The sequence below is a fragment of the Trichogramma pretiosum genome, unplaced genomic scaffold (genome assembly GCF_000599845.2).
Source record: "Trichogramma pretiosum strain Unisexual culture from Peru unplaced genomic scaffold, Tpre_2.0 scaffold21, whole genome shotgun sequence".
Classification (NCBI taxonomy): domain Eukaryota; kingdom Metazoa; phylum Arthropoda; class Insecta; order Hymenoptera; family Trichogrammatidae; genus Trichogramma; species Trichogramma pretiosum.
This window is the reverse complement of record NW_019640940.1, coordinates 2,272,446-2,298,226: the sequence shown is the minus strand read 5'-3', so window position 1 is coordinate 2,298,226 and position 25,781 is coordinate 2,272,446. Positions and strand designations below refer to the sequence as shown.

Sequence of the window (25,781 nt, the reverse complement as noted above, 5' to 3'; positions counted from 1 at the left end):
TAAGTGAATAAAAAAGCTGCGAAGATGAAATTACAGTTGACGTTGGCCTGTATTTTTCTTTTACAAATAGTAAATTCATACGCGGTTGATACTATAAGTAAGTAATTTAAATTCTTTAAAGAAGATGAAATTGATTGAGTATAGTTCGTGCAAAGTAAACGTCTCTTTCTAGACTGCAAACCAGCTCTGAGCCACATAATTATTCTCGAGAAGACTCATAGACTTCATATACACGATGTAGATTTGAAATTGAATTTTGATAAAGCCGACCTGAATGATCAATCAGCAAAAAATGGAACTCTATTCTTGAAAAAGGCTAATGTTCATTTTTCAGGTGAAATATTTTTCCTTTTTCTTTTTACGTTCATAACAATAAACTGAAAGTTGATTTTATTTAGGTTTTGTTGTTGGAAACGGAGAACGAATAATACGTAAAACCTTGAATTTTAAAACCGCTCCGTATGCTTTCCAGTTATCAAGAGTAAGTTAACAATACTTATAATTGAAGAAAATTTTAATAAATGTTCATATCTCAATTTTTTCAATAGTTCAATGATTGGGGTTTGCAAGAATGCAGTGTCAACACAGGAATGAACAACAGATTAAGGTATCCAACTCGACACGCATTTGTATCAAATTTTTGGAAATATTAAAACAAATTTTTACATTCAACAGTTTAGGTCTTTCTCCAAATGTTGAGAAAGCTATTGCTAGTCTAACGGAAGAATGTTTGAAGTCAACTATTTGTCACAATGCAAGAGCCAAAAAAACTTCTCTTCAAGTTTTGAGTTCGCCAATAAAAAATGACTTTAACGCGGACTATCAATGCGGTCACTACAAAAATTTGGTGTACAACCCAACTGTAAGTAAATATATATCTTAAATTTATGAAGTTAAAAATTAAACCCACGTCAATGAACAATTATTTTTGTAGAAAACCCTTAATGTATTATTCGATTTTGTCATTGATTATATGAGAAATAGTATTTCAAACAATGGAAACTTCACAATACCAGATCTCCACGTTGATGGAAGTCTCATGGTGCCTAAAATTGTTGCATATAACGGAAGCGTGAGGTAAAACAGTTTTTAAATCATTATGGCTTGATTGCATCAGTTAAATTAAATTACAACTACGTGAACTTTAGTGGTCTCGACACCTTGAAGAGAGTCGGCGATCTAAAATTGAAGCACGACAAGCAGCGTTTTAGCTTTGGTATCGCTTTCACGGTAAAGGAAGCAAAGATACAATATCAAAAATACAAGGTAAGCCCGTATGAAACTCAATGAAAGCTCAAAAGGTAAATGTAAAATTTTACTGCAGGTAACGAGGATGGGCGTCGGACCCCAAGGAAAAATTTCCGGAAAATTGAAGGATGCTCGGGCAGAAATACATATCGTATTTAATTATAACTTGAAGCCTTGCAAGGTATTCGTCGAGAAATTCGATCTGTCTACTAAAACGGAGCTAAAACTGACTGGATTCTCCGTGCTGAACAGCGCCGTTGCGAAGACCCTAAATTTTACAATAGGAATGATACTGGAAAAGTCGGCCAGAAAGGGCATCGAGGCAGCATTAAACAATATTCAATGTGAGAAGTTCCGCCCGTGAAACACAAAATATACTAAATTCAATTTACCATTAATTGTATGCGTGAATTGATTTTTCAATCTTTATAATTTTATAGTTATCTTTTTATAAAATATCACCTCGCAATTGTAAAAAATTGGCCAAGAATAAAAATGATCGGAGACACGAACGGTGCAAAGTGGGATATTCCGCTTACACTCGAGATGTTATGAAGTCTATTATTTGATCGTAAGAAAAAAACAGAGATGAACATTATTCATCGATTCTATATATAACACGTGTATTATCTCCATCTCTTTCATCTCGAGACGCGGAGTAAACTGAGAGAATAGAAGTAGGGAAAGAACAGAGAAACAAGACGTCGCGTCGTCCACTGTAAGTCGGGACGAATAAGCGAGAAAAACGAGTTCTCTTGAGACCTAATAGAAATCATTACAGCTGCACAATGAGAAGCGTAGTAAGAACATCAAAGTCTGCGTATATAGTTCCCCTCCAATAATGTAGCACACTATACATAAAACCCAACCGTGGCGATCATTTGTTGTTTATGAATCATGGCGAGCGAATTGCTCAGTCAGCTTCGAGTGACCGCTCGCGAAAGGTGTTGAAATACAAAAAATAAAATCGTTCTTCCTCTGTCACGTCGATGTTTTAAGCTCCGATCAGGTCAGTGTGCAGTGCGATACAAAAAACAAAATAAAAAATAACCACCGTATACTACTGGTAAACCGAGTGGGCCGTAGGCGCGTATAATATAATTTCGAGCGCGATAAACATGGTCTCTCGTTTTTATCTCGCTCTGCCAAATGCGTGACGCAGTCTCGACGCGCGCGAATTCCAACTGCGTCGTTCGGTGTCAACTATATATATATAGTAAAGTACACGTGTAGCATGATAATAAGCATCGAGAGTTCAGATATCGTTCGATACGCGGTATATTAATAAAAAAAATAATAATAATTATACGTAAATAATCGCTTGAGAGTCCGAGCAGGTAAGCGTACGATATATATGAGCGATGTTTATGGCTTGTTATACTCGCGAGCCCACGCGTCAAAGAAAGAGAGAGAGAAATTCGAAACACGAGGGATAAGAGGTGTCAAGTTTTCACGCTACTCGAACTTGTCCGTATCGATAAACGCGGAAAAAGCCGAGGATAGAATAATGCACGAAATAGCAACCGCACTAAAAGACTATTTTGTGCGAGTGCACGCACGGAGAGTAGTAACCGTAAAGCTGCAAAGATCGCCTCTTTCTCTCTACTATATATGCACGTTATAGTACAATCACGCCTGCCGCTGCTGTTGTTGTTGTTGTAGATATATATACTCCGCGAAGCACAAGGCCGATGCGTAGTGCAAATAGGAAACGACTGCTATGACTACGACGACGATCACGTTGGCGCGCGTTCCTTTGGCGATCGCCACCGCCACTGTTCTGCTCCTCTTGAATCTGTCCACGCCGCTATCTGCCGAATGGATAGGTAAGTTTATTTATCTCTCCGTATACTCTCGCCGATAAGCCGCGCAAAAAAAAGTAAAGAATTCGATGTATGTAGTTCATATAATAATTAACGCGTGGTGCGAATCGCTGACCGTTGAGTCAGTAATTAAATATTTTTTCTCTTCACTGTATCTTCTTCTTTTTTCATTTTTTTTTTTTTTGCACACACCAGATTGTATCTCGCCGTCTGACGCTACTTGGATCGTACAGTCGGACGACGTCGGTCGCGATCAGCAGCAGCTCGCCGTTCGCGATGCCGACGTAAAGATCGCCTACGAGAGAGACCAGCTGGCCGTCTACGAGTATGTGGGCCACGATCTCGTCAATGTGCTCTTGAACGATACGCTCGTCTACTTTCAAGGTAATGTTATTATAGAAATGTGCATAATGGAGTGCGCGTGCAAGAATCTTTTGTGCGTTCGTATTTACCTCTCACTCTTTCTCACTCTTGAAACTCCTCGACAGGTTCCATAGTAAATACGGCCGACGACAGCCAAGACATGAGTTCCAAGGCCAAAACGACCAAGATGTTCAAGTCGAACTTGGCCGGCACCGCGAGATTATCCGTGAGTTATACAAACAAGACGGTGAAATCGACGATCGGTGATCGTGTGGTATAGTTTGTTGGTAATGATTTGTGTGTGTGTTGTTTTAGCAAAGCGGGCCGAATCTGACCGACTGCAAGTGGTATTTTTCGAGGAATCCAAAGAACGCGTAAGAACAATAAGCTCGATTTTGTATCAAATTCCATTGATTGATTCGAGTAATTGAAGATATTGTGTTGTTTTCTCTCATTCAAGTGATCAAAATGTGCCGGAAAACGTGGAAGTATCGATACTGCGAGAAGCAGCCTCGTGCGCCAAAGCGAAATTATGCAAGCGAATCGGATCGATCAATTTTCAAGACACCGTGAGAGCGATCAAGCACCCCTTTCAATTCGGCTCGATCTCGGTGCTCACGAAAATGGTCAACAAGACGATCGACGACAAAGCTCTGAGGCAAGAGGTCAAAACTCTGCTGCGCCAGCTCAATCCCGAGGATTTGAACTCGCGCGACATGACGTCAAATCTACAGGTGACGAGTTAAATTGTTCAATTAAAGAACGAAGGTTCGATCTATTTTAACAATGCCTACAAATTGGATTCGATACAGATGACGATCAATCGATTGGTTGATCTAGCGGTGCTCGAGATCGTGAAAAAACTGCGCAAAGAAAATATGGAGCAGATCAACATACCCGATTTACAGCAGAACTTCACCACCGGCTCGTCGTGGTGGACGACCACCGGCGATTTTATTGCTCAACGTGGAACATTCGAGTTTGTTTTTAATGAAATTATGATAATTAATCAGGAAAAATTATAAAAAAAATAATGATATTCATTTCATCGTTTTACAGAGATCTCACTACGCTTTCAAGGACAGGAGACGCGAAGTTGTCGCACGACGGGTTCAAATTCATAGCCTCGGGCAGTTTTGGCCTATCCACCGCCAACATGGCTTATAAAAAATACAAGGTAAAATTGAAAACGCGTTGAAACGTCTACTTTAAAAAAGTCAGATTGATTTTACAAAAAAATGTTTTTGTCCAACGTAATTTAGCTTCGTTACGGCATCATCAAAGTCAACGGTAAATTGTCAGCGGACGTTGAAGATGCAGCCATAACAGCGACAGCGAGCGTCGATTACAATCAAAAGCCATGCCGCGTTCAACTCAGCGATCTTCGAGTCAGTAACGTTGGTAAAGTTAAAGTAAAGCTCACAGGCTTGGGGCCTCTCAATAAATTATTGTCTAAACTTGTCTCATGGATTACCAAGAAATGGACCAGTGAAATAGTGAGCCTAGTTGAAGATAAACTGCGAATTATCGTTGCAGAGCATCTAAATAATTTTGATTGCGAAAGATTCAGATTATAATGAGACTGAGCTTGTGTTGAGTAAACAGAAGCCATGAACATTTTTTAAAATTATTCCAGGAGATTATTAAGCATTTTGCCACAATTAGTTTAATACTTAGTTTCTAAAAATAATTTGTATGAATTATATTTACATAATAGTGTTATGATATATATTTTTAATAAAATCATGATATACTGTAAAAAACTTGTTTTCATGAGAAAGTTTTATAAGTTTTCAAAATAATAAGTCAATCGTACAAAATAAAAATGTGGACTTACCACTTAGCTCAGTTGAGAGGATTGATAACTTTTCCAACAATGACACTTATATCGTAGTACATAATCATAAATATGAATGGTTTATTTACATGAAATTCTGGTGGATTAACGTAATGACTGGTTTCACTGTTTAAATTTGAAACTATTTGAAAGAATATAATACAATTAATACTTTGGTTTATGAAAAAATGTGAATTGCTATAGATCATACATACACACTGTAGATGAGGGTTCTGAACCGGCTTCCACGATATTCACAAAGCAATTTTGAAAAATGCTGTTCAAGACTACAGATTTTTCACATGTAATTCCACTCAAGTCGGCTTTTTCCAAAAATAGATTATACAAGCCCAACTGAAACATTAAAAGCACCATGAGCGTTAAAAAATAAATCATTTTACCTTCAGTATAATCACCTCTCACAAATTATATTCACCTCTTTTAAAGAAATTTCCAAATCCAACTTTTGATCAATCTTGAACTTTGGCAAAAGAAGCAAATAGGTAGCTCCTTCTCTTTTTGTAAAATTAGAAATTATTTTATCAAGTTCGTTCTCAACAATAGACAGTTCACTCGCTTTATAAGGCATAATAATTAGCATAGAAAAACCATTTACCTGTAACAAAAATGTTTGTATTGATTCATCAAAAAGTTCAAATAGGCTTTGAATACCATAACTTACATTATAAGGTATGTTTACCAACTCAGCGTTATGGGTCTTTGCATAAGTTAGATCAATGCGAACTTTAGCTTTCATGGTAGGGACATCAATACTCATAGAATCGTCAATAAAAAAAGGTAACAATTTTGTATTTTGTTCCTCAAATGGATATTCCCAGGTAAATTTAGGAATCACAATACTAAATATTATGATGGACGGTAAGCACGTCTTTTCAAAATGCTCTGCAAAAAGAAATTTTGAAAATCAAAGTTGCAGTTGGAAGATTGGCAGTTAGAATTCGTTTTATCAACGAATTAAAATTTCAATAAAATACATACTTGAGGACGCAATATTATTAACCTTGCCATCGGTTTTCTTTTTGCACCAAACATTTGTAACACGAGCCACTTCCTCGCGATCATGCAAGTCCATAACGTCGCATCTAACGTGAAGTTGCGAGTTGATGGTACTTTTGAATCCGTCAACGATTTCAGTATTCTTAACGTTCTGAATGTATATTCGGTTAGCTAGATAAAGTTGCTCATAACAGTTATCGTATATCTGAAAGCAAATAAACAAAATCGCAAACAATAATCACTTTCCCATGTCGAGTATGAGCTTCAACGTACATTCAGATTCGTAACGGTCAGCTCGTGGAACAACCTGTTGAAATTCGCAATCGCGCCATCAATGGCGTCGTTGAAGTAAAGCGAGATGCCCATATCTTTTCGAGTTTTGCCCCTTGCACCAGACCCGATTAATGCCATCGCAAAATGAATGCACAAGGGTGAACAAACGACATTTTTTGATTCTTGACCGCTCAACGTCTAAATCAAGTATGAAATATTACCCGTCAATGAAAGAATACAATGCGAACTTACGAGGAATTGGATATTGTACTTTGTAAAAGTCAACGGTAAAACTTCGAATGCTCTTCAAAAACTGTAGATCCATGGCCGTTATCTTAAAGTTTTTAATTATTAATTGATTTATTAAAAGTTCAATACAACTAATAAAATGAATCTAATCACTGAGCATCGGGGTATATAATTCAGCCGATTGCCGGCAACCGGTAGTTCTGAACATTGGCGGTTATGAATTCGGATTTTCATAGGGGTTTCGGCGGGCTCCGTAGTGCCAACTGCGCAGATACAAAAAAAATAAGTTTGAATTTTCGAAGTATTCTTAATTTGAAAATTCATTTCGTAAAACGTTTTCTAATTAAGAACTTTTTTAATAAATAACTTTGAATGAAGTAATAAATAATAAATGAAATTTTTGGTTTAGTTTTAAAATAAATATTACTTTATTCTCCAAGAACTATCAGCGTCATGAGTCATATTGTACATGAATACAATTATTTACACTTCTTAACACATTTTTTTGTACTATAATAGAAAAAAATATATTAATAGCCCACAAACAAATGATTGAAAACTACTAGTCAATATTGTAATTAAGCTTTTTACAAATTATTCACTACTCGAAAATTTAATCTGAGTACTATTAATTGGGCTGTTATTCAACAAAATATTTGAAACTTTTAAAATCATTTGATAAGTTAAACGAAAAAGTATATACAAAAAATTTCTTAATTTATCCATAATAGTAGTCTATAATTTATATTACTAGCACTAGTCCATTAAGATTGCTTTAAGTCCTGCTCACTTTCAATCTTTGATACTTCATTATTTATTTCTTCTGTACAGTCAGTCTTGATATTAACATTGGATATATAAATATCTTCAATGATTCTCGGATATACTTTTACTGGTTTTTCCTCATTTAAATTTTCAATTTCACAAGGTTGATTGGAGGTCGTTTGAATTTCGTTTGATACTGAATCTCCAAGTATCTTTGCTACTGTCTCTACAGTAATATTTTTAGAATCAACCGTTTTCTCTGAACTAATGGATAACATTGGTTTACTTGTAAACACAATTTTTTTTTCTATCTCTGGAGTATCATCTCTCTGTTCTGTCTCTGGCGTACTTACTTCTTCAAGAGATTTATTCTCCTCTAGAGGTAAATCTTTTTCAGGAGTATTTTCTGCATCTTTTTCATTTTTAGCATTCGATATACCCTTTAGTGATAAATATTCTTCAACAGAGCCAATTGGTTGAACAGAATTCTGTTCAGAATTTTCCTGAATCAAAGGTTTGGGTTTGAGTTTTATCTGTCTTTGTCGTTCTCGAAGCCTTTTTCTAATTTCTGATTGCATCTTTGATTCCTTTATCACAGATTGTACTTCATCTTTCTGATAATATCTTGTAGCCCAGGTTTCAGAAGTCATAGATCCTTCATCTTCATTTTTCTGTTCAGTCTCTGGAGGTGTATTGTTTGATTGATTATTTATATTTGACATGTTTTCATCATCTTCATCATCAGGATAATCATCTAAATTGATAATTTCCTGAATGTTATCGAGAGCTTTATCAAGTTCCATATCATCAAAAATCTCCTCTTTGATCTCTTTTAAATTTTCAGGGGAATCTGGAATTTCTATTGGTTCATCATGTTTTATTTTTTTTGTACTTTTTGATGATTTAATGGAAGTGTCAGCAGAGTTCATTGATTTTTTACTGATTTTTTGTGGTGACCTTATGTGAGGATTTTTTTTTACTTTCTTAATTTTTTTCCCACTTTCCAAATCTTGATTACTTCTTTTTTCAGAGTTTATTTTTTTCATTTTTTCTGAATCTGTTTTAGAAACAACATTTGGGGTATCTTTCAGAGAATCAAGTGTGACTTGAACATTTTCATCTTCATCACAAATTTCACCATCTTCTAAATCCATAGGTTTTTCTACACTTACAGAGGTTCCATCAACTTCCATACTTTCAGTAACACTGATAGGTAAGTTTAAATTTATATCTGCATCTATTTTTTCTTTAGGATCTGAGGTTTTATCTGTTCCTTTTTCTTTTTGGCTATCTTGATTGTTGTTTGAACTCTCTGGCATGCCTTCAATCTCGTTATTATTTGTTTTAGTAATACTTTTTTCGTTTTGTTCTTGGTTGACTTTTTTACTAGAACTAATTGAACTTTTATCTTTCTCACCCATTAAATCATTTTCATCTTCACTGGAAATAAGTTCAATTGTTGGAGCTGGATTAATAACAATAAAAAGATCTTCGTCATCACCATGTTTCTCCATCAATACATCAATTTTTTCAAGTTGTTCCTTTAACTGGTTCTGTCTTACTTTAGATGCAGAATCAATTACAGTCTTAGAGCCAGATGAAGTTGATGCAGTTGAATTATTAGTTGGTCCAGATACAACAGTACTTGTAGTTTCTTCTTTACGTATTAAAGCTCTGATAGCTCTTGCTCTCATTTCTAGTTCAAGCAAATCAAGTAAATTTTCACCATCTTTTCCTTTTTCTTTTCCTTTTTCTTTGTCTTTTTTCTCTGTTTTAATTTTTTCACTTTTTATTTTTTCATTTTTAATTTTAATATTGGTTTTGCTATTTTTATTTAATTTTTCATTCTTTTTGGATTTTGACTTTGAACTTTGAGACTTTTTCTTTTTTTTATCTGTTGTATTTTTTGGTTCTTCTTCCTTAATTATAAGGTCATCATCACTGATAAGCTCAGTATCCGATACGATTTCCAGTGAGGGACCTGAAATAAATTATTTCAATTGTGATTGGGTTTTAATATAACTATGTACTGGAAAAAAATATTGAAGAATTTCAATTACCAGAATCATCAGAATCAGTATCCGATGATTGTAACATTTCTCTTTTGTCAATAATACATTTGATCCTGGTCCCTGACATTCCAATCAACTCATTTATACACAGCTCTTTCAGCTGTTCAAAATCAATGTTCTAGAATAAAAAATGTAATATATAATAGAAAAATACAAAAAACTAAAAATGATTATCAAAAAAAAATTACCCTTAATTCATTGGGTAACATCCTGCTAATACTTTTATGTGTCATTGCCTTGAACATTTGGGAGACCAATTCTTTTCTATTGTTGACGTATTCCTTTATTGATTTCAAATCTTTTGCATCTACCTCATCATCGGAAGAAAATGGAGATGAAAATGAACTGGACAAGTCGCTTATGTCAGACTCCTGTCAATTGATGAGAAAAAATTAGTTATTTACATGAAACACATAACCTAAACTTATGTATGATATTTTTGGTTTTTAAACCAATTAAACCAATTGTCTCTTCAAAATGGAATCGAAAATATATTTTTAAAACTACAGAACATCAAGTTCGATGGAACGAATAGATATTACTTGGTGTTAAACAATTCATAAATTGACTAAAGTAACAAAATTCCAACCCCGGGGCACAATATCAATTCAAAATTCATTAATTAATGTAAATATCGACATACCCCACTCGACAACCTCGATCTTCTGAATTTTCTTCCCCTCTCTGACATGGCGAATTGTTTTTGTTTCTCTCAAATCATCAACTATTCACAGCACATCGAAGCTCGCACTATCGGACCGAAAAGCCGAAACAATGGTAGCCAGCCACAACAAACTGCGAACGTAAACACGGCGTACTTATTTCGTCTGCACTTTGACTTTGGTGAAATCTCAGTTTTTTACCCCCTCCACCTTGTCATCGCAGAAGTCCGCTGCTCATATAATCTCCCTTGAATGAATCTTCGTCCTGTCAAATTAGACCATTGTATTCAACGATTGCGAGAAAAAACCTTAAAGTTTAAAAAATATCGATAACGTTGGGCATTAAATTTCGAATCGGAGTCTCAATATAAATTTTTAGTCATAGTAAACAAAGAAAATAGCCACCGTCTAATCGTTAAATACAAAATCATCTAATCGGGTCTTTCTTGACATACATTTTTACTTGTTTTGTTTAGCTAAGCGTATGTGTGCTGCAGATACCGTTGTTTACATTATTCATCGGCATGGCCTGCTTGTAGCGCCTCTCATTGAACTGCTGCTGCTTCTGCCTGCATGTGTCTGCGTGTGTCCATCCCAGCACAGCACACAGTACAGGTGTAAACGTCACACATACACACACATATCGTTACACGTATTGTACACACGCAATGACACATCTCCTGTACAACAGCTCCATTTGTGCCGTGCGTAGGAGGTATTAAGCGAGAGCCTATACTCAAAAAATTACCTCAAGTTTATATATATGTAACAACAACGTGTGCGTTGCGTTACGTGCAGTGTGTATACAATATGTGCGCGACGACAACATGTCACTTATCGTGGAAATAATTGCTCGCCGCCGAACGAATTGATAAAAAAAAAAAGAGAAAAGAAAAAAAATGTGGCATTTTTACTGCGACGGTGTTGTCGTGGTGCAGGCTGATCGCTTGAGGTGCGACGACGACGGCTACGCTGGTCGCGAGAAGGAGCTGCACCTATCCTCCTAATAACTGATATCATGCCCGCTCGCTGCTCATCGGATGAATAATAAACGCTCGTATTTTTTTCTCCATATTTCTGCTGCAAATCCGACGACGATTGTGTGCACAGAGCCGTGTCGTAGTTTTGTAACGAGTCGAGCCTTCATAGCGCAAGCATATTTCATCGTAATATGGTAAGGTATTAGAATGCAGCTTAGATTTTCTCTCTCCTTTCTCTCTCTCTCTATCTATCTTGTTCCGAAGCACGATGTGCAATTATGCTTATAAGTGCACGAGAGAAGCGTGTGGTATACCGTCTGCGATCGAATGTATCAAGCATGCAAATCAGTACTTATTTGGCGAAAGTCCGTGGGTGTATGTCGCGTTACAGATATACAACGTTAACTATCTGTTTTTGCGTTTTTTTCTTTAACATTTTCTAACTCAACGATACTCGTCATATAGCGCGCTGTCTCTTTTTTCTCGTTGCATCTCAGATAATCGCGAAGTTTGCCATAGTTAATGTATTTGCGTGTTTGTATTTGCAGATTTTAATCATGTGAATGAGGAGAGCAAGTATTACATTTTCAACTTACATTCCAAGAAGTGATAAACCAAGTATTCTCTAAGCTATAGCACAGTGTCGACACTACTTTTCATTAATTTATTGGACGACAAACAAACAAAATCACCACAATGTTGGGACGATTCAAGTCTGCCCTCATGAATGCAGTTGGTGCTTCGGAGATGGGACTGCAGTATAATAGTGATTCTGATACAGAATCAGTTACAGATCTTATTAATTCCAACTTGCCGATTGCTATTGAAACCAAACCCTACAGTAGACCAAGTTTTCTTGGACTAACAAATGAAGAGACACAGGTATGTTACTTCTGTGATAATTAGAGTTCATAACATCTGGAAATTCTAATTTCAAGAGCTTTTCACCGTTTTAGGTAAGCGCGGATCACAGGGTAAGGCCTATTATTGTACCTAGAGATCTTAGCAGATTACCATGGTGTGCTGGTTATGCGGAATGTATAAATGCTGGAAAAAGTACATGGAATGAAGATCAAGCTACAGCAATGAGAGGCGATTTAAGAATATTAGATACAAATGTAACGATACCTTACGTGATGTTTTCAATGTTTGATGGGCATGCTGGATTCCAAGTTGCATTAACTTCAAGATTACACTTACACAGGATAATTTTGGTAAGAATTAAAACATGAATTTTTCCCAAACAATGCAATAATTATTTATTTAATTTTATAGGAAAGGTTAATGTCAATCCCTGGTGAATTATTACTTAATGAAGATAAAGATGCTACAATTAAGGGAAGAGAAATGGTAATTGGAGCCATTGAACTTGCATATAAGCAGATGGATCAAATAGTAGAACATCAAGCACATAGAGGAGGAGGTGGTTGTACAGCATTAACTGTTTTATTTTTAAATGGGAGGCTTTATGCAGCTGGAGCTGGTGATTCCAGGTTTGTAGTTTTATTTTTTATCAATTTTTTTGTAACTGAAAATTTCAATAACGTTGTTTGTTTTAATTCTCAGGACAATACTTGTCTTAGGAGATAGTGAGAGAGCACTAACAAGAGATCACACTCCTGATTCAGAGTCAAGTCGAGTTAGATCTTTAGGATATTTGAAAAGTACAGAACTTCTTAAAGGACAATTTACACCTTTACAATTTAGAAAAAGACACTTTGAGAGAGATGTTGGTTCAGCAGTCATGTATAGAGAACCATTTATGACTGGGTGGGCTTATAAAATATTAACTCAAACTGATCTGCGGTTACCTCTCATATCTGGGCAAGGCAAACGAGTATGTTTTCAAATATCAATTATGTGAAAAAAAATTTAATTGAGACATTAAGTTTACTGATATAATTTTTAATTCTATAGAGCAGAGTAATGGGTACCATTGGTGTAACAAGAGGTTTTGGAGATCATGGATTAAAAGCTGGAAACACAGGAGTCAGTATAAAACCATTTTTATCATCTCAACCAGAAGTACAATCATTGGATTTAGAAGAACTAAACCTGACTGAAAGAGACTGTATAATTTTGGCTACGGATGGGCTGTGGGATGTTGTTTCTGATGAAATGGCTGCTAGCATTCTTCGTAAAACATTGGCACCAGAAAGTCCATCATTAGAATATAGGTAATTATATAAAAAGATAATTTTTGAATTTGAAACGTTTTACAAAATAAATTGACTTTATTAATTTTCTTAGACTAACAATGGGAGCTCAAGAACTTGTTCAAGGAGCACGGGGTCGTTCATTTGGACGAGAATGGTGGTTGAAAAAAGCGCAAGATAACGGTGATGAAGAAGTGAAAATGGCATCTGTAGATGATATTAGCGTAATGGTGGTACCACTTTATCCTTATTTATGCGAGCATCGTCAATGGGTCAAAACTCAACAACAAGAACGCAGACATTCAGTGAGTTCCACGCAGTCCTCACCCGAGAGTACCTAAACAACATAGCATTAAGATGAAATATTTATTACAACTCGAAAACAAAAAATGAAAAAAACTATTAAATTGTTTTGTCGAATATGAATTAATATTTAAGAGCGAATTATACGATGACTTTTACATCGTGTTTTAAAATTAACAATTTAAAAAATCAATTGTGACTTAAAAAATGAATTTATATATCTTTATAAGTTCGATATCGGACCGAGAAATCGACTGCCAGCATAATTTTAATTCATTTTGACGTTTTTAGACCTATATCTTGCCTAAGCATTTGATCAAATTAAAAACATTCCAGTTTTATACAAATTTGTCGAAGATAAATTTTCTTAGATATGAAAACATAACTTTTATATCGTGATACAAAATATCAAATGCTACGGACCTAACATACCTTATTTTGTTAATTATTCAAAAACAGTGTATTGCATAATATTTATTTTATATTATATATATGTCAAGTTTTATGTTAAATGTTATCTTCAAAGATGTACCACAAATTTTTTTGCTGCAATCATGCATGTAGATGTTTAAGAAAAAAATATAAAAAGTATTGTAAATACAGTAGTAATAAATGGAAATGAATATTTTTTAGTACATAGTATAAAAGAGACGCAAAAATTATTATTAAAATTGTGTTTATTAATGTACTTGTGCATATATTGATAAAGCTTTTTTATAGAAATCTTGACGATTACTTAATTAAATAAATGCCAACAATTATGCTTTGTAAAGACAAAAAAAATGTGACTTGTTTATTTATCCTAAGTTGACTATAATTCTGTTTACATATTTGGGGTAAAAGTTAATTCAGTTTTTCAACGAATTTTTTCAATTTCAGCGCCATTTTTCGACTGTCGTCCGCTGTCGGTAGTTGTGATCCTGAGCGCGCCGCCACGGCCATATGTAACGGCAGCACATCTGCCCTGGTTTTCTTTTTCGCGTCTACCGCTGTTGCATAGGTAACGTGTCTTTTTTACTCGTTCTAAATCTTTTAATATCTTTGTGGTTATAATAAATAATTTGGTAAAAAATTTGCATACCATTATTCTTATCACACGGTCGACATTTTTATCAAAATATTTTTCAACTTTATGTTTACCGCATGGTTAAAGAACGTGGTTCTCGTTTGTTAGGTTAACTTTAAGATAAACATACTTGGAAACTAAAGCATAAATTATTCGAACTATTTGCGATAAACTTGGAACGGAACACTTATTACTTCTTCATTTGTTATTGCTCCTACGAAGCTGAAACAAGTGCATTTTTTCAATTAGTGCATGAACAAAAGAAATCAACTTTATCGATGAATTGAAGCAACGTTTAATGAGTGAATTTATGATCATTTTCAGACTTCAACATGCCCCGTGTCAAATCTGGAGAAAAGAAAGGACCACGCATCGATGATGTCGTGACCCGCGAATACAGCGTCAACCTCCACAAGAGGTTGCACGGTGTAGGATTCAAGAAACGTGCCCCACGTGCGATCAAGGAATTGCGCCTGTTCGCCAAGAAGCAAATGGGAACAGATGATGTCAGAATCGACACCAGACTTAACAAAGCCCTCTGGAGCAAAGGCATCAGGTTAGATCTACATTTCTTATCATACGTCCTGATGTAACTGTCAAAATGATCAAGCAAGGCATCTCTTTTCCTAAGAAAATTTTGCTTGTTTAATTCAGTTGACAGAGAATTCATCAAATTATAAACTTCTAAACTCATTTACTTGTCCCTATAATTAATGAATATTATTGTTTTTCAGGAATGTACCTTTCCGCATCAGAGTACGTTTGAGCAGAAGACGTAATGACGATGAGGAAGCTCAAAACAAACTGTACACCCTGGTCTCATACATACCAGTTGCTAGCTTCAAAGGATTACAAACTGAAAATGTAGATGCCAGTCAAGATTAATTTAATACATAAATTATTTTTATTGATATCTAAAAACTGTTGTACTCATTTAACACATACCTTTTAATTTCATAAGTCTTTTATACTAAAATTTACTCATGTAAAATTAATGTTTGGATATCCAGTAACTAAATATCCTTGCAGTAGTAACTTAAGTTTTCAATTGGTATTTAAGAATACTTCATTTCTTATCATTAACTTTGATGGTCAAATAATACAGCAAAATTTATTTAAATTAAATTTCGGTTTGAAAGTGACTTCATTCCAGACCTCAATCTTTGCTTTATTTAGAATTGAATTAAGGAGATCTGTACTCCATACAAAATTTCAAATTTTCAAACAAGTTTTCCAAACTTTTACTGAATATTTCTCTAAAAGACTCTATGGGATCTTTTATTTTGATGTTCTTTAAGTTTTCTATAGAACCTTTTAAAGAAATATTCAGTAAAAGTTTGGAAAACTTGTCTAAAAATTGGAGTTTTGAACTAGGTTACGCATCTTAAAAAAAAATGCCCATGAAGCTTCATTTTAAACATTACAAAATTCTTGCGTTTTGCAAATGCTTGTGAGCTCAAAAATTTATTGCTTAAAAATTACTCAAAAATGGGCATGTTGATGCAAAAATTTGAAAACTTATTTTCCCATGCTACAAAAAAATACGAAACATAAAAGTCTTTTAAAAATTTTGGATTTAAGAAGTATCACAAAATAATTATAAAGTTTGAATGTCGGGGATGATAAGAGCTATCGTTCATCTAAATTCAATTAGATCATCACTATTTACGTCTACATGAAATTGAATTTTTTTCCAAACATTACAGAATATACAAAGAGCATAATTTTATTATCCTCTTTTATCGATCATAAATTCTCTCGAATATCCCAGAACTTTCAAACGAGCTGCATCGGATATGACGCAAAAATATAAATCTGTTACATGCACCGACAGGATTTAATCGCTATCGAGCCAATCACGGCTCACCACGCCGCGACGTGCGTGCCGCGAATGCTACGAAGGGAATCAACCAGTGTCCAGACCATGAGTCATATGTAGTTTACATTTGTACCGAGAGCTGCACTTTTACTCCGAAATTTTAATCGTATGCATCGTCATACGCGCGAGAGTTTTGTCTGCTACGTGCTCGAATGAGAAACAATGGGATTTGCGAATGCACTTAAGCTGTGCACTTTCGACCGGCCGTCGAAGCTTTCATTTATTTTTTCTTTTTTTTTTATTATTAATAAAACACGAAAATTCGATTCACGCTTTTCGTGACATGGAATATCGAATTGGCAATTATCGGGCCCATAAAAGCGCCTGTGTAAACAAGTCGAAACCCGAATACCTCTCGCGAAAACTCGCGCGGACCAATGGGAAGACACCGAGTAATCGCAGGCGCATACCGGGCAGCCATTGTTCTCGCATTGTTATAGAGCGGGCTACTGCTAGTGTACTACGCAGAGCAGCCGGTATATTGTAACCCGCAAACATGCTCGCGCGAATCTAGTCGTCAGTGACACGCGCGAGTCCGGCGATAGCAGACCTGCTCCGCTTTGCTCCGTTGTTTCGATAGATTTGTATGCATGCGCGATCGCCGCTGCGAGTGCCAGTGCACACACACGATCGCTGCTGCGCGACTGCACCACCAGCACCGATCGACAGGGAATCCCTGCTGCTGCTGCTGCTGCTGCTGCCTCGTTCGCCACCGACTTTTTTTCTCTCGCGGCTATTAATACGGCGGTGTGCAGCGAATAATTGACTGATCGTCGTCGGCCGAGGGTGTTTTTCTTGATTTTTTTTGGATTGTGGCGTTTCTCGAGACCGGTTGAGATCATCGTCGCCGCGCGATGGCCGAGAACATGGAAACCGATGCAGCGGCGACAGCTTCCAGCGAGATCCAAGCGAGGCCTTATCAAGTGGACCTGTTCGAGCGAGCCAAGAAGGGCAACAGCATACTCTACTTGCCCACCGGGTCCGGCAAAACTTACGTCGCTGTGATGTTGATTCGGAGTCTCAGCAATGATCTTTTAACGTTAGTGTTTATTTACATTTCCTTTAACGCGGCTATTCGAAAGATGACACTGATCGAGAGAGTCGAATGTAAATCCTTTGTTATTGTTATTTTTTTTTTTTTTTTTCATTCATCATTATCTTATCTTGTCGTCGCGTCTGTACTCATACATTAATAAATTATTACAAACTTTTTGAATAATTAGCTAGTTTTGTTTCCAAATGATGATGAGCCTTTACTGTAGATTGTTTTTTTATAACACTACATAAATTATCTTAAATTTGTAATATCTTTTTTCACAATAATCATTCTAATCAATTTTCAGGCCATTCGAAGAAGGTGGCAGAAGGACCATTTTTATCGTTAACACTGTAGAATTGGTGCATCAACAAAGTGCTTTTATTACACGTCATACAGGCCTAAATTGTAAAGGATACTCCGGTGATATGCGAGTAGATTTTTGGAATAATGAAGTATGGTTACATGAGATCGTTACGCATGAAGCAAGCATCATCATCATTTATAATTTACTTCCAATTGTCTAAATATCTAAATTAAATTATTATTGCATAGGTGCTAGTCATGACTGCACAAATTTTTTTGGACCTTCTAACCCATGGAGTAATAACACTGCAACAAGTAAATTTACTCATTTTTGACGAATGCCATCATGCTACTGGACACCATCCAATGAAACTAATCATGCAAGAATTTTTAAAATGTTCTCCAGATCATAAACCACATGTATTAGCAATGTCAGCTTCATTGTTAAATTCAAATGTTAACGCCATGCAAGTAGAACAATATATTAAAGTAAGTTCTTTTTGTAATCCTCTTATAATTTTAGTATTTTATGTTGAAATATATTATTGTGAGACAAAACACTATTATTATTTTCAGGATTTAGAAGCCACATTTCAGGCTAAAATAATCACAGTAGAAGACCGAAGTTGTGTGGCACAGCACTCTACTAAACCAATAGAAGATGTAAGGAATTTTGACATTCATATAAAATCAGATGAAGAGATAAAAGTTATTAACTTAGCTAATAAAGTAGCACGCACAATATCGCATGTTGACATTCCGTCTGTAAATGTTAATGCTGCAACTAGCAAATATTTTAGGCCAGATCCTAAACAAAAAAAGATGAAACGATTATTTGAAGATATTATTCATCACTTTGACGAAATGGGATTATTGGGAGGATCTAACTGCATATTGCAGCACTTGATTCAAACAGAAAGAATAAAAAGAATTACAGCTACTTCTCCAGTAAATATTCATGACAATTTACAAATTTTAAAAGAATACATTTTCTTTGAAAATTATGAGTTACTTAATATATTAAAATATTCTATTTAGGAATTAAAACTTTCTTTAGATTACGTGACAACCCAATTGATGAAGATGCAAAAATTAATGGCAAGTAAACTTGGAGATTTAGGGAAAACTCAGATAAATTTTAATGCAATAAAAGAGTAAGTCCAAAATTGAATGTTTTAATTTTTTTCTTTATAAAAATGTTTGATTTCGATAGATATTCATCGCCAAAAGTTATTAAATTATGTGAAATTTTACATGACCAATATATTCGAGATGGAGATAAGTTCTGTTGTATTATTTTTGTAAAACGTCGTTTCACCGCTGTCGTTTTATACCATATTTTAAATGTGAGTTTTTAATATTACATTTTAAAATATTATTTATTACATTTTAAAATAGTATTTATTAAAAGTATAATAATAAATTTACATTTAACCTTTTCAGAAATTAAGTTTATCTGATCAAGAGTTTAATTTTTTGAAACCAGATTATTTAGTAGGCAACAGTGGCGATCCTTACAAAAATGCAAAGGAACATTTAGTTAACAACAAAGTGAATAAAGATGTTTTAACAAAGTATAGTTTTTTATTTCCAATAGTTTTTTTTTTTTTTTTTTTTTTTTTTTTAATAAAAAATTCTCTAAATTGATGTCATATTTGTAGATTTAGAGCAGGAAAAACAAATTGCATCGTGGCTACCAGTGTTATTGATGAAGGCATTGATGTTCCAGCATGTTCACTTGTAATTAGATACTATGCTCCAATGGACTATCGTGAATATGTTCAAAGTAAAGGAAGAGCTAGACATAAAAAGGGTCGCTTTATTTCTCTTGCAGAGAGAGGCTTAAAGTATAAGGAACGATACGAAAATTTTCAAAAAACTGAAAAACTCATGGAACAGGTAACTCATATATGTTACAACTATGGCTTTAAAATTATACTGTAATTAATTGGAATTTTTTTCAGATCCTCTATGGATCCAACAACGATCGTCCAGAGCCAACAGAAGAGCAAATACATAAATGCTTTGAAAATATAATTGCACCTTACATAGTTAACACGAATGGAAGGATATGTAGTTTGACTGAAGATTCAGTGATAAGTTTAATCTATCGTTATTGTTCCGCTTTGCAGTCGGATCAATTTTCCACAATGCTTCCAACTTTTCAAGTACAAACCGTTCGTTCTGAACCTCCTAATGGTTTAAAATATAAGGTCATTTGATATTATCGGTAAAAAAAGTAAATGCTGATTATTTCTAAATCCATTTAATATCTTTTGTAGGTTCTAATAACTCTACCTCCTGCGTCAATTTTGAGGGATACTATAGTAGGCGAGGCAATGGATACAATAAAACTTGCTCAAAAATCAGCTGCCATGAAGACTTGTATAAAATTGTACGAAATTGGAGAATTTAATGATTATCTGTTGCCCAAAACACCAGCCGAAGTTTTAGATCAAAAGAACGTGAATATTTTATTTCCTCTATTTGAAACTGAGACTCCTAATGGTGCAGCTGGTACAAAAAATCGATTTAATTATCACGATTATGTTGTAAGTTTTTTTTGATTATTTAGATTTACTCTTAACTTATCAAGATTTAAACGAATACGTCTTTATATGTTATAGTACCCTGAAGCATTTACATCTTCCTTTCCGAAGCCAGATCAGCCATTATATTTGCATATCATCAACGTTATACCGAATTGTATTTCTTCGAAAAATAAAGCTGTCTTAAAATTTTTCGAAGTATTAGGTTCAAAAGAAAGATTAGCAATTTTGTCAAGGAAAAAAATGCCAGTTACACCAGATTTTCCTATTTTTATGAATTCACTTTTTAACGTGACGATTTCAATTGAGCCTAACATTCAAACTTCTCCTCTTTCTGACTCCGAAATTGATTCGTTAAAACAGTTTCATATTGTTATATTTAATGAGGTTTTAGAACTTGTAAAAAGTTTTATGATTTTTGATTACAATACAATTCAAAATAACTACTTGGTGGTTCCTGGTGAGTACTAATTACTAACACCATTTTGCAAATGTTAATATTCATATCAATATTATTCAATTTATGAATTATTTTCTAGTTGATGAAAATCAAAAAATTAATTGGAATGTTGTCCAAGAACATCGAAAATTAGACATAGTCTACCCTGACCACCCTATTCAAGTAAAAACATCAGATTATGAAAACAATTTTGTTAAGGTGATGTATAGAGACTCCAGCTATTACCTTGTGACAACTGTGTGCGAGTTTGATACTTGTAAATCAAGGTTCCCTTCAAACGAATTTGAAACATATGTAGAGTATTACCAAGGAAGACACAACATAACTATAAATAATCCTGATCAACCATTGATTTTAGTAAAAGCCATTCGGAAAACTTTGAACTATCTTAGACCAAGGTTGGTTATTTTGATTTTAATCATTATTTAAAGAAAACAAATAACTGTAAAATTGTTTCTTAGAGATGCGGGCGATGGAGTTTCCAACAAAAAATTAAGATACGAAGATTATGAAGAATATCTTGTTCCTGAGCTTTGCTGCAGAATGACTTTCCCTGGAGTGTATTGGTTGAAGGCCAATTTACTACCTACTGTATTATATAGATTATCGCAATTACTTGTTGCTGATGATTTTCGAATCAAAATTTTACAAGAAGCGAATATTGGTATCAAGCCGTGGGATCCAAACAGTAGACCACCACCATTACCTTTGAAAGTAAATAATGACGAAGAAGAGTCTGACAATTATAATAGCTCGGAGGAAAGCCTTGATGATACGATATCAGAAGAAGATGAAGAAAGTCAGAAATATAATCGTAAAGTGAAGATGACTGGAAGTGAATGGGCGGAAGAACAAAGAAAGCAGTTGGAAGATCGAGCCATTGAGAGTTATCATTTTCTAACGCCGGAATTGAATGGTAATTTTTACGTGATGTCAATAATTTTTACTAATTATAGCTAAAATATTATTTTTGTGTCACTTATTCAGATATAGCTAGTAGCAAATATGTGTGGAGATCACAAGAAGCCTCAGATATATTTAAGTATGCTGATGATCTCAAAGTAATCGATCTTGAAGATTATTGCAAGTTTATAAGTGTATCTACAAATGAAGATGAAGAAAATCTCGTAAGATCATAATTTTTAATAATATACAAATGAAACAACATGTTGTTTAATAGCTCAGTTTTATTTCAGAAAAATATGAATGCAAATAAAAGCAAATATAGAAAAGCTGATTCTGTACCTACTCCTCCTATAAAAATGTTTAAGGCAGATAATATTCATGGGCCGAGTTGTTTTGATATGTTACAAGTAAGAAAAAATATGTTCGAATTCTGTATAACTGATATACTTGGCCATTCAATTAATAATGATGATTAAATTTTGCAGGCACTAACATCAAAAGGCTGCATAGATTCCTTCGATTATGATCGAGTGGAAACTTTGGGCGATAGTTTATTAAAGTACATTTCAACTTTATTCCTTTATCACAATTTTCCTGCGCTAAACGAAGGAGAATTAACAATGATAAAATCTAAAATGGTCGGCAACCGTAATCTATATTATGCCGCTAAAGCAAAAAATTTACCGGGAAGAATGAACAATGAAGAGTTCAAAGTTAATTCACATTTTATTGCTCCTTCATTCAGGTGTGCCTTAGGAAAAGAAGTTATTGAGGCTAAAGTATGTTTAAAAACTTAACATCATACATTTCTTATAATTTTTATTAAAACGAAAATCTCTAATTCTAGAAATCGCATGGTGTCATTTACAATTTGGAGATTCCCGACGAAGAAAGATTTTCGGGTCAACTATCAGATGAAACGAAAATAACCATAACTAATCAACTCATGGATTACTTTGATGAAACTAATGAAGTAATCAAACCATCAGGACACGAGCAGTACTTCAATATACAAGTAATGGGTGACAAATTTGCGGCAGATTGCGTTGAAGCTCTAGTAGGTACTTACTTATTGGTACGTATAATAATTTATGGTAATTTTCAATCAAAATGATTATTTAAATTTCATCGTTAATCAACTTGAACTTTTTTCAGAGCAACGGTATTAAAGGATCTATTCAGATATTAAAGTGGTTTGAAGTATTACCGCCATCTCTGGACGTGGATCATATTTTGACTTGCAAACCAGAAAATCCCCTTTTAAGGGATGTTGATATCAGGCCATTCATGCCTTGGTCGAAACAAGTTGAAGAAAGAATCGGTTACAAATTTAAAAACCCAGCATTTCTTTTACAAGTAAGCTCATAATGTTTCATCATAATGATTTCTAAATGGGCAACTATTTTCACCAAAAAAATGTAAAACTCTTTCAACATCAATTTTAGGCTTGTACGCATCCTTCTTATGCCTCTCATTCAGCCACCAGAACTTACCAGAGGCTGGAATTCTTGGGTGATGCCGTTATAGGTAAATTGTTCATAATATAATAAAATAATGTAATCTATGGTAGTGATACTTCGATAAGTATCTAATCGATTCATTTGTACAGATTTTCTAATAACTGCTCATATATATGAAAAATCTCAAAGTCTTACACCTGGACAACTGACGGACCTGCGCATGGCGCTTGTCAACAATATAACTTTTGCTTGCCTAACCGTTCGTTACGGTTTACAAATTGCGTTGGAAATTGCACAGCCACAGTTATGGGAGGTAGTCGACAAATTTGTTAGGTTCCAAGATACACGCGATCATCGAGTCGACGACGAGGTACGTGAAATAATTTAACGAAGCATAGCAACTACTTGACATATCTGTTTCATTTAACTGAGAGAACGTTTATTATCTGTTCTTTTTTAATTTTCATCAGCTTTTGTGGTGTCTTCTTGAAGAAGACGATGTTCGCATGAGCGAATACGTGGACGTGCCCAAGTGTCTCGGTGACTTGTTCGAGTCGATGATCGGTGCGGTGTACTTGGATACCGGAAAAGATCTCGATGCTACGTGGACAGTGTTGTATAACTTGATGCACGCAGAAATTGCCAAATTCAGCAAAGAAGTACCCATGCACCCGATTCGTGTGATTCACGAGTACCCCAACATTTATCCGAAGTGGTCGTGAGTATTTCGCTTATCGAACCAAAAAAACTATTTCAAAGCATAATCGAATGTATTTAATTAATTATGTTTTTGTTTTTCTAGACGATCGGTCGCCAAAGATGATTCGTCAGTGGTAACGCTTACGATCATGGACAAGGGAAAACCGCAATTTTTCCACGGCGTTGGAAAAAATCAAAAATTCGCCAAAGCTGCCGCCGCCAAAATGGCGTTGAAATACTTAAAGACGCACGATATTATGAAGCGATGATTTCTACATGTTGAATTTTGTGCATGATGACTTATATACACGTTGAAGATCTCGATGATCGCAATTATTTGTATCTATATAATGTATGTAATTTACAATTTTGTTACAAATTGCAGATGCTTTTATACTTTTTAATGAAGTTACGAATTAAATTTTTATTCATAATATGAACGATGAAAGAAATTATCGAGGAATAAATTATTTCATCCACAAGTGACAATTCCTTCTCATCGTCCCTCGTTCGGAAGCGCCACCGTCGGCGCCTGTGCGACGGTTCACCGACCACCAGTCGAGCACTCGGCAATACAGCCTATAACGTCTTTTATTGCGTAGGGCGCGCGAACCTCGATTCGTTTGTTTCGCAGGTGTCCGCGGCCGCGAGTTGAAACGATACCGATAACCATCGTCTTTCGCACGCAAAGCACTCGTCGATCGTCATGTCCGGAAGAAAGAGAAAAGCCCTGAGAGAGACGGCCGCTGTAACCCTCAAAAAGAGACGCAAAGTGTTGTGGGACGAGCTGTGCCGAGAATGGAAACTCTCGGCCGCACAAAAACCGGACACGGACGCCGCGACGCTTCGAGCCCTGATAGGCGTCGGGGTCGGCGGCACCAAGGACGAGGACTGGCTGCTGGCCGAGTCCGCGAGACTGGGCAACGACGCGATGACTCGTCGTCTCCTCGCCGCCGGCGTCAAGGTCCGACCGTTCGAGCGCAATACCGGCGAGACGGCCATCCACATCGCGGCGGCTCGTAAGAAGTCCCTCGATCTGGCGCGCACCCTGTTCGATCATCGCGCGGACGAGACCGCGAATCACAAGGACAAGCACGGACTGACGCTGTTTCATCTGGCCTGCAAGCTGGGCCGCCGCGACGCGGTCGAAAAGTTCATCGACGAGGCGGGCGTCGATCCGAGCCTCGGCGGCAACAAGTCGCGCTCGAGCCCGGGCCCGCCGCTCCACATCGCCGTCGAGCACCAGCAGGCGGCCGTGGTGGAGCTGCTGCTGCGGCGAGGAGCCGATCCCAACGCGGTCGACGGCTGGGGCAGGACGGCTTTGTACAAGCTCGTCAACGCGATGACGGACGTCGAGAGATGGGGCCAGGGCGAGGAGATTCTTCGTCTTCTGCTCGAGCACGACTGCGACGTGAACGTGAAGGCGCGCGACGGCACCACGGCCATCACCGTGCTGCTGATGGGTCGCTGCCCGCGACAGCTGGAGATACTGGAGACGCTGTTGAGCGCGCGCGAGGTCGACCTGAACAGCCGCGACAAGCGGGGCAACGGCTACCTGCACAACGTCGTCCGGCCGGGATATCGGGTGGGTCCCCCGCGCCTCGATCGCGACATGGAGTACCGGCTGCCAATGATGAAGACGCTGCTCGAGCGAGGCGTCGATCCGCTCGCG

General features: G+C 36.0%; 7 protein-coding genes across 11 annotated transcripts in view; 4 read left to right on the top strand and 3 right to left on the bottom strand.

The window, feature by feature from the left end:
• The window catches only part of LOC106659721 (serpin I2-like), a 49,018-nt gene extending 42,850 nt beyond the window's left edge, over nucleotides 1-6,168 (bottom strand). For both annotated transcript variants that reach the window (XM_023457870.1, XM_023457871.1), the window contains exons 1-4: nucleotides 5,954-6,168; nucleotides 5,708-5,887; nucleotides 5,487-5,625; nucleotides 5,272-5,413 (exon numbers count right to left, since the gene is read on the bottom strand). In XM_023457870.1, the coding sequence (XP_023313638.1) occupies nucleotides 5,280-5,413; nucleotides 5,487-5,625; nucleotides 5,708-5,887; nucleotides 5,954-6,049 (549 nt within the window). In that variant the 5' untranslated portion in view covers nucleotides 6,050-6,168 and the 3' untranslated portion in view covers nucleotides 5,272-5,279. The remainder of the gene's footprint in view (nucleotides 1-5,271; nucleotides 5,414-5,486; nucleotides 5,626-5,707; nucleotides 5,888-5,953) is intronic.
• Nucleotides 2,131-5,156, top strand: LOC106659934. The gene is made up of 9 exons (XM_014382715.2): nucleotides 2,131-2,257; nucleotides 2,911-3,074; nucleotides 3,267-3,455; nucleotides 3,560-3,660; nucleotides 3,750-3,808; nucleotides 3,895-4,168; nucleotides 4,247-4,413; nucleotides 4,494-4,611; nucleotides 4,697-5,156. Exons 2-9 carry the CDS (start codon nucleotides 2,969-2,971, stop codon nucleotides 5,009-5,011), a joined length of 1,329 nt encoding a protein of 442 aa, XP_014238201.1. The 5' UTR covers nucleotides 2,131-2,257; nucleotides 2,911-2,968; the 3' UTR covers nucleotides 5,012-5,156.
• Nucleotides 6,169-6,238: 70 nt separating the features above from the next.
• Nucleotides 6,239-6,982, bottom strand: LOC111693370 (serine protease inhibitor-like). The gene is made up of 3 exons (XM_023457861.1): nucleotides 6,833-6,982; nucleotides 6,562-6,759; nucleotides 6,239-6,493 (listed from the first exon to the last, which is right to left on the bottom strand). The coding sequence occupies exons 1-3, from the start codon at nucleotides 6,884-6,886 to the stop codon at nucleotides 6,239-6,241; spliced, it is 507 nt and encodes a 168-aa protein (XP_023313629.1). The 5' UTR covers nucleotides 6,887-6,982.
• Nucleotides 6,983-7,215: 233 nt separating this feature from the next.
• On the bottom strand, nucleotides 7,216-10,850 carry LOC106659957 (protein starmaker-like). Its single transcript, XM_014382752.2, has 5 exons — nucleotides 10,765-10,850; nucleotides 10,291-10,574; nucleotides 9,836-10,018; nucleotides 9,636-9,765; nucleotides 7,216-9,556 (listed from the first exon to the last, which is right to left on the bottom strand). Exons 2-5 carry the CDS (start codon nucleotides 10,336-10,338, stop codon nucleotides 7,575-7,577), a joined length of 2,343 nt encoding a protein of 780 aa, XP_014238238.1. The 5' UTR covers nucleotides 10,339-10,574; nucleotides 10,765-10,850; the 3' UTR covers nucleotides 7,216-7,574.
• Nucleotides 10,851-10,957: 107 nt separating this feature from the next.
• On the top strand, nucleotides 10,958-14,518 carry LOC106659958 (protein phosphatase 1H). 2 transcript variants are annotated; one of them, XM_014382755.2, is made up of 7 exons: nucleotides 10,958-11,483; nucleotides 11,838-12,171; nucleotides 12,246-12,503; nucleotides 12,565-12,782; nucleotides 12,856-13,126; nucleotides 13,207-13,466; nucleotides 13,540-14,518. In XM_014382755.2, the coding sequence occupies exons 2-7, from the start codon at nucleotides 11,986-11,988 to the stop codon at nucleotides 13,784-13,786; spliced, it is 1,440 nt and encodes a 479-aa protein (XP_014238241.1). In that variant the 5' UTR covers nucleotides 10,958-11,483; nucleotides 11,838-11,985; the 3' UTR covers nucleotides 13,787-14,518. The 2 variants fall into 2 exon arrangements, with proteins under 2 accessions (XP_014238241.1, XP_023313647.1); XM_023457879.1 differs by having other exon boundaries at nucleotides 10,958-11,488.
• Nucleotides 14,519-14,646: 128 nt separating this feature from the next.
• On the top strand, nucleotides 14,647-15,735 carry LOC106659824 (60S ribosomal protein L31). 2 transcript variants are annotated; one of them, XM_014382536.2, is made up of 3 exons: nucleotides 14,647-14,748; nucleotides 15,139-15,370; nucleotides 15,549-15,735. In XM_014382536.2, exons 2-3 carry the CDS (start codon nucleotides 15,147-15,149, stop codon nucleotides 15,697-15,699), a joined length of 375 nt encoding a protein of 124 aa, XP_014238022.1. In that variant the 5' UTR covers nucleotides 14,647-14,748; nucleotides 15,139-15,146; the 3' UTR covers nucleotides 15,700-15,735. The 2 variants fall into 2 exon arrangements, with proteins under 2 accessions (XP_014238022.1, XP_014238023.1); XM_014382537.2 differs by having other exon boundaries at nucleotides 14,748-14,812.
• Nucleotides 15,736-17,199: 1,464 nt separating this feature from the next.
• Nucleotides 17,200-24,521, top strand: LOC106659953 (endoribonuclease Dicer). Of its 2 annotated transcripts, none has more exons than XM_014382743.2 (22): nucleotides 17,200-17,732; nucleotides 18,037-18,184; nucleotides 18,285-18,524; nucleotides 18,612-18,983; nucleotides 19,074-19,189; nucleotides 19,249-19,381; nucleotides 19,479-19,609; nucleotides 19,697-19,934; nucleotides 20,000-20,248; nucleotides 20,318-20,587; nucleotides 20,663-21,044; nucleotides 21,124-21,442; nucleotides 21,506-21,960; nucleotides 22,032-22,171; nucleotides 22,241-22,357; nucleotides 22,436-22,729; nucleotides 22,798-23,025; nucleotides 23,106-23,306; nucleotides 23,396-23,477; nucleotides 23,560-23,780; nucleotides 23,881-24,128; nucleotides 24,213-24,521. In XM_014382743.2, exons 1-22 carry the CDS (start codon nucleotides 17,548-17,550, stop codon nucleotides 24,376-24,378), a joined length of 4,935 nt encoding a protein of 1,644 aa, XP_014238229.1. In that variant the 5' UTR covers nucleotides 17,200-17,547; the 3' UTR covers nucleotides 24,379-24,521. The 2 variants fall into 2 exon arrangements, with proteins under 2 accessions (XP_014238229.1, XP_014238228.1); XM_014382742.2 differs by having other exon boundaries at nucleotides 18,037-18,214.
• Nucleotides 24,522-25,781: the final 1,260 nt, after the last annotated feature.